Source organism: Bubalus bubalis, chromosome 8 (assembly GCF_019923935.1).
Source record: "Bubalus bubalis isolate 160015118507 breed Murrah chromosome 8, NDDB_SH_1, whole genome shotgun sequence".
Taxonomy (NCBI): domain Eukaryota; kingdom Metazoa; phylum Chordata; class Mammalia; order Artiodactyla; family Bovidae; genus Bubalus; species Bubalus bubalis.
In genome coordinates this window covers 56866881-56887252 of record NC_059164.1, presented here as the reverse complement: position 1 = coordinate 56887252, position 20372 = coordinate 56866881, and the positions used below count along the sequence as shown (strand labels likewise).

General features: G+C 38.6%; 2 protein-coding genes across 9 annotated transcripts in view; one reads left to right on the top strand and one right to left on the bottom strand.

The window, feature by feature from the left end:
* IMMP2L (inner mitochondrial membrane peptidase subunit 2) overlaps positions 1-20372 on the bottom strand; it is a 965664-nt gene that overhangs the window by 475675 nt on the left and 469617 nt on the right. The window contains exon 5 of one of the 8 annotated variants that reach the window (XM_044947178.2): positions 13275-13448. The exons of the other annotated variants lie outside the window; for them this stretch is intronic. Coding sequence (XP_044803113.2) covers positions 13367-13448 — 82 coding nt within the window. The 3' untranslated portion in view covers positions 13275-13366. Of the gene's footprint in view, positions 1-13274; positions 13449-20372 lie in introns of those variants that run through there. 8 annotated transcript variants of the gene reach the window in all.
* The window catches only part of LRRN3 (leucine rich repeat neuronal 3), a 41989-nt gene that overhangs the window by 10602 nt on the left and 11015 nt on the right, over positions 1-20372 (top strand). The window lies entirely within an intron of this gene.

Genomic DNA, 20372 nt, shown 5'->3' with positions numbered 1-20372 from the left:
TTTTAGAAAAATTGCTTATTATTGATGAACAATCACTTGCTTGAATGTATACAGAATATGCATGCAGTAGGTATATTGTGTTGTATTTTTCCCAAGAAAAGACCAAGAATAGGGTAGAGCTAGATGAGACAGGGGTTTGATTGACAGGGATATGACTGAGATGTTTAAGTAGACATTCTTAGTTAATATGCCTGTGAGACTGTGGTAAGAATAGTCTACAGTCTAAAGAGGACCACTACCTATAGTCATTTCTTGGTACTGAGGGGTGCCCAGAAGCCACCGCTGGCATCATTAATGAATCAATTCTACACTCCCTTTGCATTTGCCTTCAAATTCCATTGAAGAATACAAGGAGTCAGATCTGGTATAACAGAATCATGAAATTGAAAGAGATTTTACAGATACTAAGTCACTTGCTCAAAGTGACCTCACTACTTCAAAACATAACTGGAACCAGAAGCCAGGTGAGTCAATCCTGCCCAGCAGGTAGTTCACAGCACACTGACTGTGATGGCAGAGCTTCCAAAAGGCTGGACCATATGCTCCCATCAAATCATTCCTCTTCTTAAGCACCGTTATGACCGCAAGTTCCCAAACTCAACCTTGTAGAGAAACCCAGCAGTTTCTTCCCTGGGAAGGGCCCATATTTGTACAACTCTTTGCTGCCAGAGTCTGGCAGAAGCCCAATATGCCATCATACAGTCACTCCTCAAGACACCTCTTTAGATTGACATTTTACTGACATTAATGTGTTGCTGCTGCTCTGCATCAAGCATGTTAATTACTTGGGACCCGGATTTTGAATTTGTGCTCTAAAGTGGTTTTAGCTGAAGAGTTGTTTGTTTCATTTTTAAATCAAATAAGAGAGAGAGAGAAATTATTAAATGGAAAGTCACAAATTAAAAAAATGGCAACCACATAAAAACCAATTTCATAATTATCCAAAATGGAAATAGAATGATACAGTTCTTTGTGTTATTTTATTGGAAATGTCTACACCTTGTGGATATTCCATCCCAAATTTAAAAGCCTCTAGGTCATTCTGTCCTAATCCTCTTTGCTGGGAACCTAAGAAGCTTTGTAACATACAAAATAATTACAATCTTTGAAATTACAAATCTCATTTTAAACTTATATTTTAACTTTTTCTAAAAATCCTGTCATAGGTTTTCTTCCAAAAGAATGCATAGTATCAAATAATGAGTACTTAAAGCCCTGAGTTGCTAAATTAAAATGTTTAAATTGCTGATGATAACTTGAACTTCTTTTAAAGAACACTGTCCATTTATCAAAACGACTTCAGATATAGTTTTTATTTTCTCTCATTTGAAAAATCCTTCTTATAAGTACTGCTGCTGCTGCTGCTAAGTCGCTTCAGTCGTGTCCGACTCCGTGAGACCCCATGGACGGCAGCCCAACAGGCTCCTCCATCCCTGGGATTCTCCAGGCAAGAACACTGGAGTGGGTTGCCATTTCCTTCTCCAATGCATGAAAGTGAAAAGTGAAAGTGAAGTCACTCAGTCCGACTCTGTGAGACCCCACAGACTGCAGCCCATCAGGCTCCTCCATCCATGGGATTTTCCAGGCAAGAGTACTGGAGTGGGGTGCCATTGCCTTCTCCTTATAAGTACTAATGAATGACATTCAAGTTACATTCTAACAATCTCTTTAAGATTTATTTCCCCCCAAGTATAACCATATCTTAAGAAATGACCGCTGTCCTATCCCATCATCTCAAAAAAGTTATGCTAGCATTTTTGCAGATTTATATTTAACCACTGTACTTCTAGTACTCTATCAATTTCAATGCCAACTTAACACAAGCATTCAGGCACATACGTATATACTTGCATACACACCAACACTGGACTTTTTCTTAACATCTGTCAACTGTTAATAGTTTTTATCAGTGTCTAGCCATGTATATGGAGAAGGCAATGGCAACCCACTCCAGTACTCTTGCCTGGAAAATCCCTTGGACGGAGGAGCCTGGTGGGCTACAGTCTATGGGGTCGCTAGGAGTCAGAGACGACTGAGCGACTTCACTTTCACTTTTCACTTTCATGCATGGGAGAAGGAAATGGCAACCCACTCCAGTACTCTTGCCTGGAGAATCCCAGGGACAGAGGAGCCTGGTAGGCTGCCGTCTATGGGGTCGCACCGAGTCGGACACGACTGAAGTGACTTAGCAGTAGCAGCAGCAGCCGTGTTTATTTGTACCTGGTTTCTAATAATTTTTCTTCTTCTAAGACATGCCATAGAACTGAGGTAACAAATACTATGTTGAATTTTAAGACTTATTCTCACAGGGATAAAAAGCAAACAAACAAACTGCAAGGCAAGTAAAATTCTATTACCTCTAATGCAAATCAGCCTAATGTCATTCAGGTAGCTCTATTTTGCTCTGCTACTTCTCCTCTTCTAACATCGCCACCTCCAAACTAAATTTAAGTTACAACAAATTCTAAATTAATTTGACCATTATTTTGAGTATTAGTGGACTTCCCAGGTAGCATTAGTGGTAAATAACCCGCCAGCCAGTGCAGGAGATGTAAGAGACATGGGTTCCAACCCTGAGTCCAGAAGATCCCCTGGAGGAGGGCATAGCAACCCACCCCAGTATTCTTGCCTGGAGAATGCAATTGAGAGAGGAGCCCGGCTGGCTATAGTCCATAAGGCCACAAAGAGTAGTATATGACTGAAGAAATTTCGCATACATACATGACTTATTAATTTGGTAATAGTAATCACTTCATGGGAAATAGATGGGGAAACAGTGGAAACAGTGTCAGACTTTATTTTTTTGGGCTCCAAAATCATTGCAGATGGTGACTGCAGCCATGAAATTAAAAGACGCTTACTCGTTGGAAGGAAAGTTATGACCAACCTAGATAGCATATTAAAATGCAGACACATTACTTTGCCAACAAAGGTTCCTCTAGTCAAGGCTATAGTTTTTCCAGTGGTCATGTATGGACGTGAGAGTTGGACTGTGAAGAAAGCTGAGCACTTAAGAATTGATGCTTTTAAACTGTGCTGTTGTAGAAGACCCTTGAGAGTCCCTTGGACTGCAAGGAGATCCAACCAGTCCATCCTAAAGGAGATCAGTCCTGAGTGTTCATTGGAAGGACTGATGCTGAAGCTGAAACTCCAATACTTTGGCCACTTCATGCGAAGAGTTGACTCACTGGAAAAGACCCTGACACTGGGAGAGATTGGGGCAGGAGGAGAAGGGGACGACAGAGGATGAGATGGCTAGATGGCATCACTGACTCGATGGACATGAGTTTGGGTGAACTCCAGGAGTTGGTGATGGAGAGGGAGGCCTGGCATGCTGCAATTCATGGTGTCGCAAAGTTGGACACGACTGAGCGACTGAACTGAACTGAACTGAATATTTAGTAATTACTGTGTTTCCCAAGCAGTTAATATTAACATTTTTTAACTAAGAACTTCTAATGCATTATTTTGTTTTCACACCATCCCTCTGAGGTAGATACTATTGTGCTTGTGTTTGTGCTCAGTTGCTGTTTGTGTCTGACTCTTTGTGACCCTTTGGACTGTAGCCTGCCAGTCTCCTCCGCCCATGGAATTTTTCAAGCAAGACTACTGGAGTGTGTTGCCATTCCCTCCTCCAGAGGATCTTCCTGACCCAGGGATTAAACCTGTGCCTCTCTGTCTCATGCATTGCAGGTGGATTCTTTACCCACTGAGCCATTAGGGAAGCCCATAGGTACTATTATCAACCACCATTTATATAGGTAAGAAATCAATGACAGAGGAAGAAGAAGAACTAGAGTCCATGTCTGATCCTTTAATCACTAGGCTGCCTCTAAGGAACATAGCTGAGAGTGCCAGAGAACAAGAGAATATGAGAAAGCATTTGCACTGGGTACTTGAGAAGTATTGGGGAGGGACTTCCCTGGAGGCCCAGTGGTTAAGATTTCATCTTCCAATGCAGGGTGTGTGAGTTTGATCTTCGTTTGGGGACCTAAGATCCAACATGCCTTGTGGTCAAAAAACCAAAACATATAACAGAAGCAATATTGTAACAAATTCAATAAGGACCTTTAAAATGTTCCATATCAAAATAAAAAGAAGAAGTAGTAGTAGTATTGGGGTTAAATGTGGGGCAAAGTAGGAAAAGTAAAGTTACATGCCTGTAATATGGGTTTGGAGGAAAGGCTGCAATTTCACTCTCACTTACCAAGTGTAACACTACTCGTACCTCTGGGTTTGAGCCTATATTCAAGCAACCACTCTGAAAGCCAAATTTGCTAGAAAAATGTCTCCTGCTGTTGAAGAATTCCTTCTTTCCTTCCTTCATGCATGCCCATACACACCTCCATTTGTCACAGCTTGAGCTAGTTTTGTAGAGGGGAAATGATGAAACCCCAGGTAAGGATGAGACAGTGGTCATGCAATTATCTTTCTCTCCCTCTATGTCCTGCTTTCCCATAAATGTACAGTGCTTTAGGCCGCAATTCAAAATTATTCTAGAGAATAAAACAATGTCTGCTGCCATCTACTTTAGATTTACCAAATGCCATCTTTAGTTCTAGAAATGTCTTCACATCTGCTGCTGATGTTCTAAGTTTATACATCTTCATGTATCCTTATGCTGTCAGTGTAGTAAGGAACACCATCACTTCAACTGCTGCTGATAGCGGTTTTAAAAGGAAGGAGGGGGTATTATAAGTGAAACTACTTCATCTGGTTGCCAGCAATTGTTTAAAATAGTGCTAAACATTAGAAATGTCTCATCATAAATTCCCCCACCTAGTCTTTTCAGGCTGTGGCTCTTTGGAACAAATGCTCAAGATTATTAAATGTAGGAGAAAGGAAGATTGTTATTAGGAACAGAAAAGGAACAGAAAAGGTGAAGGACTTGCCAACAGGCAGCAAGGGAAAAGATACAAGTGTATCCTAATAAGTTGTAAGCTGCACTACCTATCAAATTACTGTCAAGTTAAAAACTATGCACACAAATACCCAGGCTCTCATTCCATTGGAAGCAGAGGCAAAATGTCCTCAGGATGAGGGGATCGTGACTTCTGGAATATTGGGGAAGAAAGTAAAGGCAAGAGCCTTATACACAAGAAAGGAGAAAAGATAAAAGGAAGGAAGAGGAAGTACAATATCTATTTGAAATAAGTTGGACCCAAAATGTGGGCCCACTTGCCAGGATACAGAGAGCAAAAGCAGGGCCTTAGACTTCCAACAGTTGCAGCCTAAAGCAATTGTTTCCACAGCAAAGGATTCATGGAGACAAAAACACACCCATCTCTGTAGACTGAAATTATGGATTTCCAAGTAAGAGTCACAACAGCTTTGAAAATGCCCTATAAAAATTAATTTGACTCCTCTCCATGAGATAAACCAAAGAATCCATGGGTCAATATGCTGAAAAATGGCACAACTGATGTCAAATAACTTTCATTTTTCAACAGCAGCCTTCTATAATTCTGCCATCTAGGTATTTCAGTTAACATTATATATGAAACTCAGAAATTATGCAGCCAAAGAATAGAATGCTAATTTCTGACAGCATGTGGAAAGGAACAAATGAGAACAAAACACCACAAAAGTTTATAAATTGACCAAATAAGACCGCATATGTTACCATCTTCTATGAGAAGAGAGATTTATTGACTGACAATTTACATCTGGTTTGCTCCCGTATTCTGCAAATCACAAAAATGGGTTGCTGTGGCAACTGCCATGTGCTATTTAGCTTGTTGAGAAGGGAGAGGGGGAGAGAGAGAGAGAGAGAGAACCTCAAAGTACCTTCTAAAACACAAATACAACATGAATTTTTATTGTTCCTTGCACCCCAAGTGAACAAATCTCCTGACAGAAGTTCTGTTCTTTCGGGCTTGCTTTCTGTTGTTTGCAGTTTTATTATATATACTACCAATTTATGCAAATGAGAAAGAAAAAAAAATCCACTGATATATAAAAGAGATGGATATCTGTACGTACAATCCCCTTCTCCCACAAAACTGAATGCAAAAACAAAGTCAGCATCTTTTAAACCAGTGGCCACATAGTAAAAACTGTACATTGTTGTCCATTCATTTAAAAAGCAAAGCCACTAGGATGGTATAAAAGTGATAACCAGTGCCTTTGTAACTGACGATGAACACTTGTTCTCTAAGGTTGAGAATTATCTCCACTCTCTCTGCATAACCAGGGATAAGATGCAGAAGACAGGGAGGAGGTAGGGCATTCACAGGAATGTGATCAGGCCATTGTCTTTTATAGCATCCCCGCTTTTATCATTGACAGCTCTTTTAGCCAATTTGACTCTATTGATGTATCAAATCTATGCATGATACTCCAAGGAATACACGAGAGCTCAATACTTAAAGCATCAGCAAGCACAGGCTTATTTTTCTGGACTGAAAACAAATGCAAGGTGCAAATAGATGATTAATTTTCTCAGAAGCATATTCTTAACCTCACAGGAACACAGATCAGGCCCTGTTCACAGGAGGCTGTGCAGGACCCCAGAACACATCACGTTACCCACATCTGTGCATGCTGGAGAAAGCATATTAACATCTCCACTATGAATAAAATGAGAACAGTCATCCATTATTTACATACTTACTTCTCCACTTAGACCTAAAAGCATGGACACAAAACTGTAGATCCGTTAAGGTCTTAAAAATAAAAACTTGAGTTGTTGTCCTTATTCATTGGCAAGTCTGGTAACTTTTTAAACTCCTGATGTTGTTCAGACTGGGAAAGTCAACTTTTTTTTTTTTTTTTTAACAATAAAGCTCAATTATCAGCCTCAGAACAATCCAAGTTTCTGGAAGTTCACTGATTTTCAGAATGCTCTTTTAGAAAAATGGCCCATTTAAAAAGCAAATAAACAGAACAAAACAGATATGTCCTCTATCACCACCATGGCAAAAGTTCCTGACTGTATAGACATGTCTTCTGTTGCTCCAGTTATTCATACAGAAGATTAAATGAAGTGAACTCACAAATGTTTTTCACTTTCCTTTGGCAACAATAGAGAACAATCAATTTAAAAATAATTGGAGAAATTTGTGTTTTGTTCATAAGAGAAAAGGAGAACATTTATTCAACAGTACCACATAGAATCATTTGCTTAATAGCATTTCTAATATGTTATGCATTTATTCAATCTACTTCTTACTATATTAGAATGCAAAAACAATTACTCTGGATGTAAATCCTAGAAAAACAATCAAATTTTCTATTAAATCAGAGAACAGACAGTTAAGCTGCAGTGTGAGTTGCAGAAGCTCATGAATAGACAACACTTAGAGTTTCTCTCACTAGAAGTGAAAAAGGAGAGTGGCAGAGACCCAGATTCTCTCCCATTTTCCTTCCTTCTTTCTCTCTTTTGTCCTTCTCTCCTTCTCTTCCTTCCTTTCTTCTTGGACTTGGATTAAGGAGTCTTTATTTAAAGTCTAATAATTTAAATTATGTAGGCATATAAAACATATTATAACACCTTACATTATAATACCAACCCCAGAGCAGATAGAAACTTCCTTTCACATTCTATTGTAAACAGTTTATATTCAACTGAGCAGTCACAGGGGAATATGGGCAGTTTCAACCTTCTAGGTCCTTTGTTACACACAAAGCAGTTCTTGGTTTGTTCTTTGTATACTTACATTACAGCCATTTCTGTTCATTAAAAACTCAGAATAAGCATGTTTAAGAAAAGGCAACTGAACATGAAGCAAAGAATAAAATGAATCTGTCCAAGTAAAACAAGCATTGTGCATTTTACTTTATTTGAAAGGAATTTTTAAAATCCACATGCTTTTAATTGGGGCTCTACTGAAATAATCATCTCAAATATGAGATTCAATAAATGTGCTCATGCTCTGATTAAATGTCAAAGCCATAGATTTGTTATTTCAGATATAGTGAGCAATAATTTTATTGGATAATAATGAACTTTCAAAGATTTATTTGTAACACTCGCTGTCCATTTCAAAGCTCTGAGTTATAATATAGAGCTAAATATATATATATATATATATATATATATATATATAATATTATAGAATCTAGTAATAGAGGGCTGCTGCTGCTAAGTCGCTTCAGTCATGTCCAACTCTGTGCAACCCCATAGACGGCGCCCACCAGGCTCCCCCGTCCCTGGGATTCTCCAGGCAAGAACACTGGAGTGGGTTGCCATTTCCCTCTCCAATGCGTGAAAGTGAAAAGTGAAAGTGAAGTCCCTCAGTCATGTCCGACTCCTAGTGACCCCACGGACTGTAGCCCACCAGGCTCCTCCATCCATGGGATTTACCAGGCAAGGATACTGGAGTGGGTTGCTACTGCTGACATTTAAGTAAATTTTACTCATTTTAACATGCACTGCATGGATTCTGTGTACTTCTGCTGAAAAATTGGTACTGACAATCTTTGCCCAGTCTTGACTAACAGCAGATATTGTTATGGTTTGTATCAACATTTTTCTCTGGGTGTATATGAAGCTTTACAACAAGGGTGTTTTTATGCCCCCAAGTATTTAAGGAAATATATTATTTTCTGTAAGTAATATTATTCCAGTTCAGATTCTTTACTAAAAATGCCAACTTATCAGATTGTTGATGTAATGACCACTTCCCATTTGATCATTATCAGTTGGCCATGAGTAAGGTGTGCCAGTCCTTTCAAACCAGTTTAGTATAAGACCATCTTAATGTTTATTATTATCCTTTTTATTGCCGTTATAGCATTTTATATTTTTTAAAGTCTGTGACAACTCCAGATATTAAGAACATATTATGACCAAATTCACATAGCTTTGTACGTTCTTCACGTAGAAATGCCACAAAATTTCAGAAAATAATATATCTACCTTACACCCTCACTATACTATACTACTACATAGACATGACCTATAAAAACCAACTGGAAAAAAATATATCTTAAGTGAAAAGGTATGTTCATAAAACACTACCATCATTAATTCTCTCCAGACAGATTTATTCAACATACTATTATGAGGGTGAAGACTGGATTAGAGGCACTGATTAGATTGAAGCAATCTGTATTTAACTATACTTTTACACCTGCTACTAATTATAAGTGACTTTTGCTACAGTTTCCTTGAAAGTGTTAGTTGTTCAGTCATGTCCAACTCTTTGTCATCCCATGGACTGTAGCTCACTAGGATCCTCTGATCATGGAATTCTCCAGGCATGAATACTGGAGAGGGTAGCCATTCCCTTATCCAGGATACCTCCCCTACTCGGGGATCGAACCCCAGTCTCCTGCATTGCAGGCAGATTCTTTACCATCTGAGCCATCAGAGAACAGTTTCCATAGTTGCCCAAATTACAAACACATACATATTTATTTCTCAGTTTGCCAATTTTATGTTATTGCTCAATACTCCATTCATAGAAGCTGTTGTCAAGAACCCAGCATTCATCAGCAAAACCAAGGTCACAAATGAGTGTCTTATACAGTAAATATGTATTATAATGCTATGTTGGGAATTTACAATTTAAATCAACTGATATTCATTCATTCATTCATTCATTCTTTTGGTAATTTCTTAACTAGCTAGGCACTGTTCTATCAAGACATTAGAGACATAGCCTTGAACAAAACAGGAACTGCTTTAATAAAGCTAACTTTCTAGTTGGAGGTGATGGGAAACAGGCAGTAAACAAAAAGTAAATAGTTTCTAGTACTCTTGAATGCTATATAAAAAAAACAAAACAGGGAAAATGATTTGAAGCAGTACTTTGTTAAGATGGTCTATAAACAAGGTACCACCAAATGGGACAATTAAAAGCCAAATTAAAGAACAAATGTCTAAAATGCCTAAAATAATTTCAGTACAATATAAAATGTTCATTGCCAACTACATAATGAGCCATTAAATTTTCCTTCATAAGTTTTAAAAAAGGACTGTCATTTAATTTTATTGTACAAAAGGTGGCTCAGACAGTAAAGAATCTGCCTGCAATTCAGGGTACCTGGGTTCAATCCCTGGAGTGGGGAGATCCCTTGGAAAAGGGAATGACAACCCACTCCAGTATTCCTGCCTAGAGAATTCCATGGATGGAACCTGGTGGGCTACAGTCCACAGAGTTGCAAAGAGTTGGACACAACCAAGTAACTAACACACACACATATCATTTAATTTTATTGTACAAAAAGGAATATTCAGCTTTGTGTATGCTGAGGAAGTGAGTAAGACATTGGTATAGACTAGAAAGTATTTCATTAACAACTAACAAAGGGACCAATCAAGTACGTGTGTATCTACAACACAAAGCTTTATACAGCACAGCCTAACAGAAAGATGACTGATGATGAAGTCAGGGATCCGAGATCAAGCTCAGGAGCCGTAACTTAACCAGCCCTTTCACTTAGACCAACTCACTAAGTCTCTCTGAACCTCATTTCATTACCTCTTCAGCAGGTATAACAACACATGCTGATGGGATTATTCTGGGATATATATACACATATGAAACTGAATTTAGCATGTTATGACTCCTACTACTTCCATTGTTTTTGTTATTTGTTCCTACTGTTATATGATAGAAAACAAAATCTTCATGGAGATGACCAAGACCTTTAGGAAATTTTATGATCTTTACTCCATATTTTTCATCATCCTGACACAGTTTAATTATTCTTCTCATACACTGAGGACAACTTTCATTCACTGAAACAAAACTATACCTTCCAAGAAAACCTATACAACACCAGGAGTAATGGAAAAGATATATCTTACTAAATAGCATTATATATTACAATTTTAAGAGTTCACACGCAAAGAAATAAGCCTATTTGAAATTTAAATCTTAAGTTCCAATTGCCTACTGGCTTAATGCAAACTTTATTACATGGCTATACTTATGAAAACATCTAAAATGTAAGCATGATATGAAAAATGTAAGTATACAAATAATACAAAAAACATTAAGCTTCAAAGAAAGTTTCTCCTTAACATCAAATTAATATTGAATAATTCTTGACTTAACAATGTGAAATATTCCTGCAATACAAAGTAATGGTACATTAACTTTACTTCACAAAATAATTTTGGGGGGCACAAAGTGTTAGCTGCTCAGTTGTGTCTGACTCTTTGTCACCCCAGGGACCATAGCCCATCAGGCTCCTCTGTCCATGGAATTCTCAGGCAAGAATACTGGAGTGGGTTGCTATTTCCTTCTCTAAGGGATCCTCCCAACCCAGGTCTCCCACACTGCAGGCAGGCTTTTTATTATCTGAGTTTGGGCACAAGGGAATAGTAAATTTTAGTCAATGTCCCAGATCAAATTTAAAAGATTTTGAATCACCCAAATGTGTGAAGGGAAATCATTCTCCTAACTCAAATCCAGTATAAAAAATATATAAAAACATTAAATTCTACCCTGTGAAGCTATTATAAATAATATAAAACTATTTGCTTTTCCAAGCCTAAAATGATAGTTTGAAATGTATTCCTGTATTTTCTGTAGAGAGTTTATTACTAAAAAATTCTCCCTAACATGAGATTTGTTACCTAGTTTTTCACCTAATCCACATATGAGATGAATACCAGGCTTTTAAGTGTAAAGTGGATAAAAATTTACAACTTTGTTTTGAAAGAACCCTTTCTCTCAATTAAGATTTAGAATCACTTCCATGACAAGATCTCCAGCCAAAGTGGAACCTCAAAAAAAATATGCTAAGTTGGCATACTGCCCAAGCTCTTCTCGAGGTAAGAGCTCGAAGAAAATCATGTTAGCAAGAGCCTGTGCTGCCTGTTAACATAAAGTTAAAATTTGCAAGCATTACAAGTTGTACTACTTTCCCTTTCAAAGACATGGCCCTTTGCTCTTTTTTACTTCCTCCGTTAACTTTGACCCTTTCTACTCCCCACTTAAAGGCAACACAAATTCTTTTTTTATGTCACTGTTTTTGGGCATCTCATATCCCCCAAATGTTTACTACCCAAAAGTTGTCTAGTCTTTATATGGTATAGTTGTTGAATATTACTAGAAACATATTCAAGTAGCAAACAGTGAAATCACTCAGTTGTGTCCAACTCTGCAATCCCATGGGCTCTAGCCTACCAGGCTCCTCCATCCATGGAATTTTCCAGTCAAGAGTACTGGAGTGGATTGCCATTTCCTTCTCCAGGCGATCTTCCCAACACAGGGATCCAACCCAGGTCTCCCACATTGCAGGCAGATGCTTTACGATCTGAGCTATTCAAGTAGAATTCATCATAAAGTCTATTATGAGCAGGTAGAATATGAATCAAATTGTGTCTTCTTTGTCAATAATAATTTTAAATGAATTCAAGGAGGTTTTAGGCAACCAGATTTTGCAAGATTGTTTACTGAAGGTAGTCCCACAAAATTAATTCCAAATAAAGTGCGATTGGGAGGCTCTGGAAAGATCAGTGGCTATAAGTTAAGTGACAGGAAGAAAATTCAAAGCTTTAAGGTGCATACTGCACTTTTTATTTCCACACATGAGGTAGATAATAAAGCCTCATTGACCTTGGGTGGATTGAGAACTAGCCTTGTCTGCCCCTTAAGATTTTCTCAAGGTACCACCAGATCATCTCACAGTGATCATCTGTCAACACAAGTGTTAGAGAAGAAGCCCATGACCTGTCAGTAACAAGCTTCTTCTTACTGAAAGATGCACGAAGATGCACACAGGCGTGAAAACTACCCCTGTTCCTTGTTTAGATGGATACTTTTGAAACTTGAAAGCATAATTCAGAAAAGTTTCTCAAGCTTTCAATTGACTTTGTATTATTGTTCTATTTTAACATCTTTCTTGTAGTCCCCGGGCTCAGAGAGAGCACTGCTGTCTTAAGCAGTCTGACAAGAGTATGAGGGGACAATCAGAGAGCATGAAGGAGATCAGACACACTTTTCAAATGAAAATGGACAAGCAATTCCACGTTCATTATAAGGAACTAATAATACAGACCCTATCTGTATTACTGGCTCCCCCAGATGCAGTAACAGAGCATCATTCATCACTAACCTCAGTGGCAGACAAGCACCAACTCATGGCACCTGAAATGTGGTGCTGTGATTCAACCCCTTGTTCACTGCATTTGAAGAAATTGTTTGACCACAGGAGCCCATTTTGTGTCAGTTCCTTTCAAAACTTGTTTTATTTTCACAATTCAAAGCAAAAACACAAAACACTGATATTCATGCTGTTTTGTTTAATAGCAATGAAAACTTTTTTTTTTATAATTATATGCAAAACAGAAGCTGAACTACTCAGAGACCCTGCACTCTGAGTTCTCGTCAGAGGAACAGCCCTTTCTGAAATTTAATTTTAAGTTTTCTGTAATAATCTTGCCACTGAAATATTCTTCAGTCTCCGTCTACAGTACCTCATTGGACTCTTGTTCAGAGCCTTCCTTATCTTCTTCACAAACCAATGACTTTCTGTTCTGCCAGAGTAAGCTAATGAAAGAACACAAACATGATGAAAATCTTTTACCTGTCATCCTTTTATGGCATGTCTCTGCTTCAAACACCCTCCTGAGATCAGTATGAAAGCATTTACTTGTACTTGTGGCAATCAATATATAACACATTTTTTTGTGTGGGGGGTGGTGGTATATATGCCTATCATGACCTCCCATGTATAAGACCCTAGGGAGAGCAGTGCTTGTGATCAGAAAGCACCAGGCAGCATGCATGCACCTGATCCATAGAATCAACTCAAGCTGGAATCATTCTATTTCTTTTAACTACACCAGGGAGGTGGACGGTCCTCAGATGAATCACTAATGGAAACTTCGAAGACTTAGTTTAGGGTATATGACTGGCTTTAATGAAGAAGAAAATATTTAAAAATTGTTTGAATTGCCTGGGAAATTATCCCAAATATTTTTATCTGAAATGGAGGGAAACTGAAAGTAGGTCTACAAGAAACCTTTTCCAAACCATTGTACTGCAATGCACCACCTAGGTATTTCTCATGTCATACACTCAGAGGAGTTTGCTGGAGAGGCTGTCTCTAAATGTAGCTGGCAATGCCTCAGAAGACAAAAGGATGGCATCATTTACAAATCATCCCACACCCTAGCTTCTCAAATAAACTGGAACTGGACAATAAGAACAAGCTTTCAGAAAACAAAAGCATCAAAGGAAAAAGGAAAGCTTATTTAGGCAACCTGTCCTCTCCACCCATGTGAAAATTTTCAAATATATATTGATGCCTAACTAAATCAATCACCCAAAACATCTACTGATAAGAATAAAAATTGGACCAAAATGGGAAACCTTAGTACATAAGTTTTGTCAGTCACATTGGGAATTTTCTGAACTAAAGGATCTCACACATGTGCCTATACACACACATTTTGTAAAGAGAACAATTATTGTTTACACATATATAAGTTGTTCCTGACATAAAAGTAAAAAAAAAAAACAAACAAACAAACCCCAAATTTCCTATGAATTGTTCAGGTCCTAAGAATCCCTTTATGGACTACCTCTGATTCTAGAAAAATTCCCACCCTATCTATATGCCATAGTTTGACACACAAGTAAATATGTGGATAAACCTCATACAAACCTGAAAATATCATGAAATCTTCATTTAATTTTGTCAATACCTGTTAGTAATGTTTTTTCAGGAAATATAGTCAAACAGTTTTGACCTTATTTAAATTATTACAAAAATTATTTAATTGTAGAGCATGGAGGACCTTCTCATTATAGAAATCAAGTCACTAAAGGTTGTGAAGTCTTCTCCCAATTTGGGAAATCTTCTTGCTTTCATAATACTCTGCTGCTAAACTACTATTAATCACCCAAAGAGAGATCTATAGTTTAATTATAACCTGAAGCAAAATTTCCATTATTTAGTTTTTGATATTTGGAAAATAAGATGCTTATATTAATACTTCAATCTAAGATGAGTTGAATGTTAAGGATAATGCATAAATGAGCACTTTTCCTCACAGACACCTACACTTGAGACTATACAAATGCTAAATTAACAAGGGAATGATAAAAAGGAAGTTAAAGAAGCCAATTAGGCAATCAAATTCCTTTGGTAATTACACAGTACTGAATGAAGTACTGTTATGTTATAGAGTTTCCTAATACATGGAGTGATGCTTTCTAAGGCCCACTTGACTTCACATTCCAGGATGTCTGGCTCTAGGTGAGTGATCACACCATCATGATTATCTTGGTCGTGAAGCTCTTTTTTATACAGTTCTTCTGTGTATTCTTGCCACCTCTTCTTAATATCTTCTGCTTCTGTTAGGTCCCTACCATTTCTGTCCTTTATCGAGCCCATCTTTGCATGAAATGTTTCCTTGGTATCTCTAATTTTCTTGAAGAGATCTCTAGTCTTTCCCATTCTGTTGTTTTCCTCTATTTCTTTGCATTGATCGCTGAGGAAGGCTTTCTTATCTCTTCTTGCTATTCTTTCGAACTCTGAATTCAGATGTTTATATCTTTCCTTTTCTTCTTTGCTTATCACTTCTCTTCTTTTCACAGCTATTTGTAAGGCCTCCCCAGACAGCCATTTTGCTTTTTTGCATTTCTTTTCCATGGGGATGGTCTTGATCCCTGTCTCCTGTACAATGTCACGAACCTCATTCCATAGTTCATCAGGCACTCTATCTATCAGATCTAGTCCCTTAAATCTATTTCTCACTTTCACTGTATAATCATAAGGGATTTGATTTAGGTCATACCTGAATGAAGGTAAAAGTGGAGAGTGAAAATGTTGGCTTAAAGCTCAACATTCAGAAAACGAAGATCATGGCATTCGGTCCCATCACTTCATGGGAAATAGATGGGGAAACAGTGGAAACAGTGTTAGACTTTATTTTTGGGGGCTCCAAAATCACTGCAGATGGTGACTGCAGCCATGAAATTAAAAGACGCTTACTCCTTGGAAGGAAAGTTATGACCAACCTAGACAGCATATTCAAAAGCAGAGACTTTACTTTGCCAACAAAGGTTCGTCTAGTCAAGGCTATGGTTTTTCCTGTGGTCATGTACGGATGTGAGAGTTGGACTGTGAAGAAAGCTGAGCGCCGAAGAATTGATGCTTTTGAACTGTGGTATTGGAGAAGACTCTTGAGAGTCCCTTGGACTGCAAGGAGATCCAACCAGTCCATTCTGAAGGAGATCAGCCCTGGGATTTCTTTGGAAGGAATGATGCTAAAGCTGAAACTCCAGTACTTTGGCCACCTCATGCGAAGAGTTGACTCATTGGAAAAGACTCTGATGCTGGGAGGGATTGGGGGCAAGAGGAGAAGGGGATGACAGAGGATGAGATGGCTGGATGGCATCACTAACTCAACGGACGTGAGTCTGAATGAACTCCAGGAGTTGGTGATGGACAGGGAGACCTGGCGTGCTGCGATTCATGGGGTCGCAAAGAGTCTGAGTGACTGATCTGATCTGATCTGAATGGTCTATTGGTTTTCCCTACTTTCTTCAATTTAAGTCTGAATTTGGCAATAAGGAGTCCATGATCTGAGCCACAGGCAGCTCCCAGTCTTGTTTTGGCTCCCTTATAGAGCTTCTCCATCTTTGGCTGTAAAGAATATAATCAATCTGATTTCAGTGTTGACCATCTGGTGATATCCATGTGTAGAGTCTTCTCTTGTGTTGTTGGAAGAGGGTGTTTGCTATGACCAGTGCGTTCTCTTGACAAAACTCTATTAGCTTTGCCCTGCTTCATCCCAAGGCCAAATTTGCCTGTTACTCCAGGTGTTTCTTGACTTCCTACTTTTGCATTCCAGTCTCCTATAATGAAAAGGACATCTTTTTGGAAAAGAACATCTTTTTTGGGCTCCAAAATCACTACAGATGGTGATTGCAGCCATGAAATTAAAAGACACTTACTCCTTGGAAGGAAAGTTATGACCAACCTAGATAGCATATTCAAAAGCAGAGACATTACTTTGCCAACAAAGGTCCGTCTAGTCAAGGCTATGGTTTTTTCCAGTAGTCAAGTATGGATGTGAGAGTTGGACTGTGAAGAAAGCTGAGCACTGAAGAATTGATGCTTTTGAACTGTGGTGTTGGGGAAGACTCTTGAGAGTCCCTTGGACTGCAAGGAGATCCAACCAGTCCATTCTGAAGGAGATCAGTCCCGGTAGTTCTTTGGAAGGAATGATGCTAAAGCTGAAACTCCAGTACTTTGGCCACCTCATGTGAAAGAGTTGACTCATTGGAAAAGACTCTGATGCTGGGAGCGACTGGGGGAAGAAGTAGAAGGGGACGACAGAGGATGAGATGGCTGGATGGCATCACCGACTCCATGGACGTGAGTTTGAGTGAACTCTGGGAGTTGGTTTTGGACAGGGAGGCCTGGTGTGCTGCAGTTCATGGGGTCACAAAGAGTCGGACATGACTGAGTGACTGAACTGAACATGGAGTTATTCTCATAGAAGAAATAGAAGCATAAACAAACAGAACAAGTTCTGGCTTAGAAATATTGTTTGTTTTGCTAATTACATACAAAAATCAACCTCACATATAATGCTATTAATGAAGTGCTCAGTTGAGCAAAAACTATAATTAAAAATAAATACAAATCAGAATCCTTTTCAAGATGAGAAATGACAGTATCACAACAAGCTATTATTTATAAGTATACAGAAATCACTACACCAATATGAAACCCTCCTGAGACTCAGATGGCATTCCCCACTCTCTAAAAGAATATTACAAATAAGGAATTTATGCACTATGAATTATCCTTCCTGATTCTGGCTATGCTATAACAAGCTTCCACAGATCTGCTGTTTGGGGGTGCCATGTTTGGAATTATTTTTTAAAGAAAACTATCTTGATCCTTTTTTTACTTTATCCCTATGGATTTCCCCACATAGCACAATCCCCAAATTCTGAAAACAGCAGAAGACACAAGAAAAAAAGTCCAAAGACTCTCTCAAAATCTGCCCAAAGCATATTTTAAGATTTAGGGGGAAAAAAAAAGACTTGTGCTATTTAAGTTGTTCCTGGTTTCTCTAAAAGAAATTCATTGCAAGGATTACATTTAAATCTAAGGGAGTCAGCTGAGCCTAGTTTCATGAGGTATGAAAATAGTACATGACTTGCTTTAAGAGTTGCACTAATATTCTCTGTTCAAACAGAAGGTCCAGGATATGACAAGGACACAAAATGATATCAAATCTCTTTTTTTTTTTTTCCTACTTTTTAGCTACAGCTATTCCTATCATAATTCAAAAGAGAATTTTAGCCAGTGTGAAAATAGATGATTTGAGATTCTCAAAATATAAGAATCTAAGGAAATCATCCTCAAAGATAGTATAAATTAAATATATGGGATTCATATATGCATTTTAGTGCATAAGTCCTATACAATAACAAAAAAAATTGTGCTCTAAAAAGGGAACTTCTTTATAACAGTGACTCTATAAGAAACCTTTATGGGATATTCCAGAACATTATCAATTTGGAAATAATAATGAAAATGTTGTCCAAAATCCACATTTTGTGGGAAACTAAGACTCAGAGAGTAATATGATTTATCTGAACCACACAGCAAAACGAGGCTTAGAAAATAAGTTTTGCTTATTCTAGTTCCCCTTCTGTACCACTCAACTGCCTTGTGTATTTCATCTGAGTAAAACTTTTCTATCAAAGAAGGAGAAATAAACAACAACAAAAGTCAGTGTGCTCATCCAGTTGTAGGAAATAAATTTCTGAATAGTTACTAAGATGAGTGGTGCTCTATTAGTAAACATTTGGGACGAAGAAGAGTTCATTGGTCTTCCCTGGTGGCTCCGATGATAAGGAATCTGCCTGCAATATAGGAGACCCAGGTTTGATCTCTGGGTCATGAAGATCCATCCCTTGGAGAAGGGAACGGCTAACCCCTCCAGTATTCTTGCCTGGAGAATTCCATGGATGAGGGCTCAGTGGTAGTATAAGATTAACTGAGGAATATTGAGATTTTAAGACTTTATTTGAGCAAAAATCAATTTGAATAGAGTAGAGTCAAACTGGAAGTGGTTAGGAGGCCCCATTGGCAGGAACTCAGAGAGAGGCTTTAAGAGAGAAAATGTAGAAGCAAAGAAAGGGGTGATTGGCTATAGCTTAAATTCTGCTTAGCTATTTGCCTTGCTGTCCTTAGCAGTTTGATTTTGTAACCTTGAGGCATTTACAGGCTTAGATTTGGGTTTGCTTACAAAGGCCACTGCAAAATTAAGAGTCCTATCAGTTAATGGCCTCTGTGTTTAATTAATTTAGCAGTGGATTAGAGGCAAGATAAAGGGACTTGAATCTGAGGGGGAATAAACTTCTTTTCCAAAGAGTCATGTAACCACTTTGGCCTTAATGTGGAAATGAAGAATGATATCGGAGTCTACAAAAAGATATGACATGAGGAATACCTGTGGCAATTTGCATAAGGCATAAGACCAGCACTACATGGGACAGGTTTGCCACTGATGTGTTGTTACCAACTGCTCCTACCACACCCACTCTTCTCCAGAGCACATCCTTCTTCCTTGCCCCATCCCTTATGCAGCTCCTAATTACCTTGGAGACTCAGTGCTATCATAACACACTTAGGTATTCTTCCCACCTTGAAAGGACAAAGGCCAATTAAGAGTCAGTCAAGGCCAAGGGCTTCCCTTGTGACTCAGTTGGTAAAGAATCCACCTGCAATGTGGGAGACCTGGGTTCAATCCCTGGGTTGGGAAGATCCCCTGGAGAAGGGAAAGGCTACCCACTCCAGTATTCTGGCCTGGAGAATTCCATGGACTGTATAGTCCATGGGGTCGCAAAGAGTCGAACACGACTGAGTGACTTTCACTTCACTTCAAGGCCAAGGAAGTAGGACCTACCTCACTGTGGTAGGTCCCTAGACTGAGATGGCAGTGGGGGAATTTGCATTAGATAGAATGCCTAAGTTAAAGTGTTAGTCACTCAGTCATGTCTAAGAACATAGTTGTTACTGCTTAGTTGCTAAGTCATGACTTCTGTGACCTTGTGGACCCCATGGACTGTAGCCCACCAGGCTCCCCTGTCCATGGGATTTCTCAGGCAAGAAAACTGGAGTGGGTTGCCATTTCCTCCTCCAGGGGATCTTTCCAACCCAGGGATTGAACCCACATCTCCCGCATTGCAAGCGGATTCTTTACCACTTGAGCCACTAAGGTCTCTGCAGATTTTCAACACCCTTCTAGAATGAACCACTTTGCCTGCGTCATTTCACCTCTGAGGACCTTCATTACCTCATTTCTAAGAGAGGATGTGATAGATGGTTCAGAAAACCATGGTCTTTGCAGCCTCTTCTGGATCAGATGTAAAACCAGACTGGGTAGCATTTAAATATTTCCACAAATCTGACTTTCCTCCACCATCCACCTGGCATGT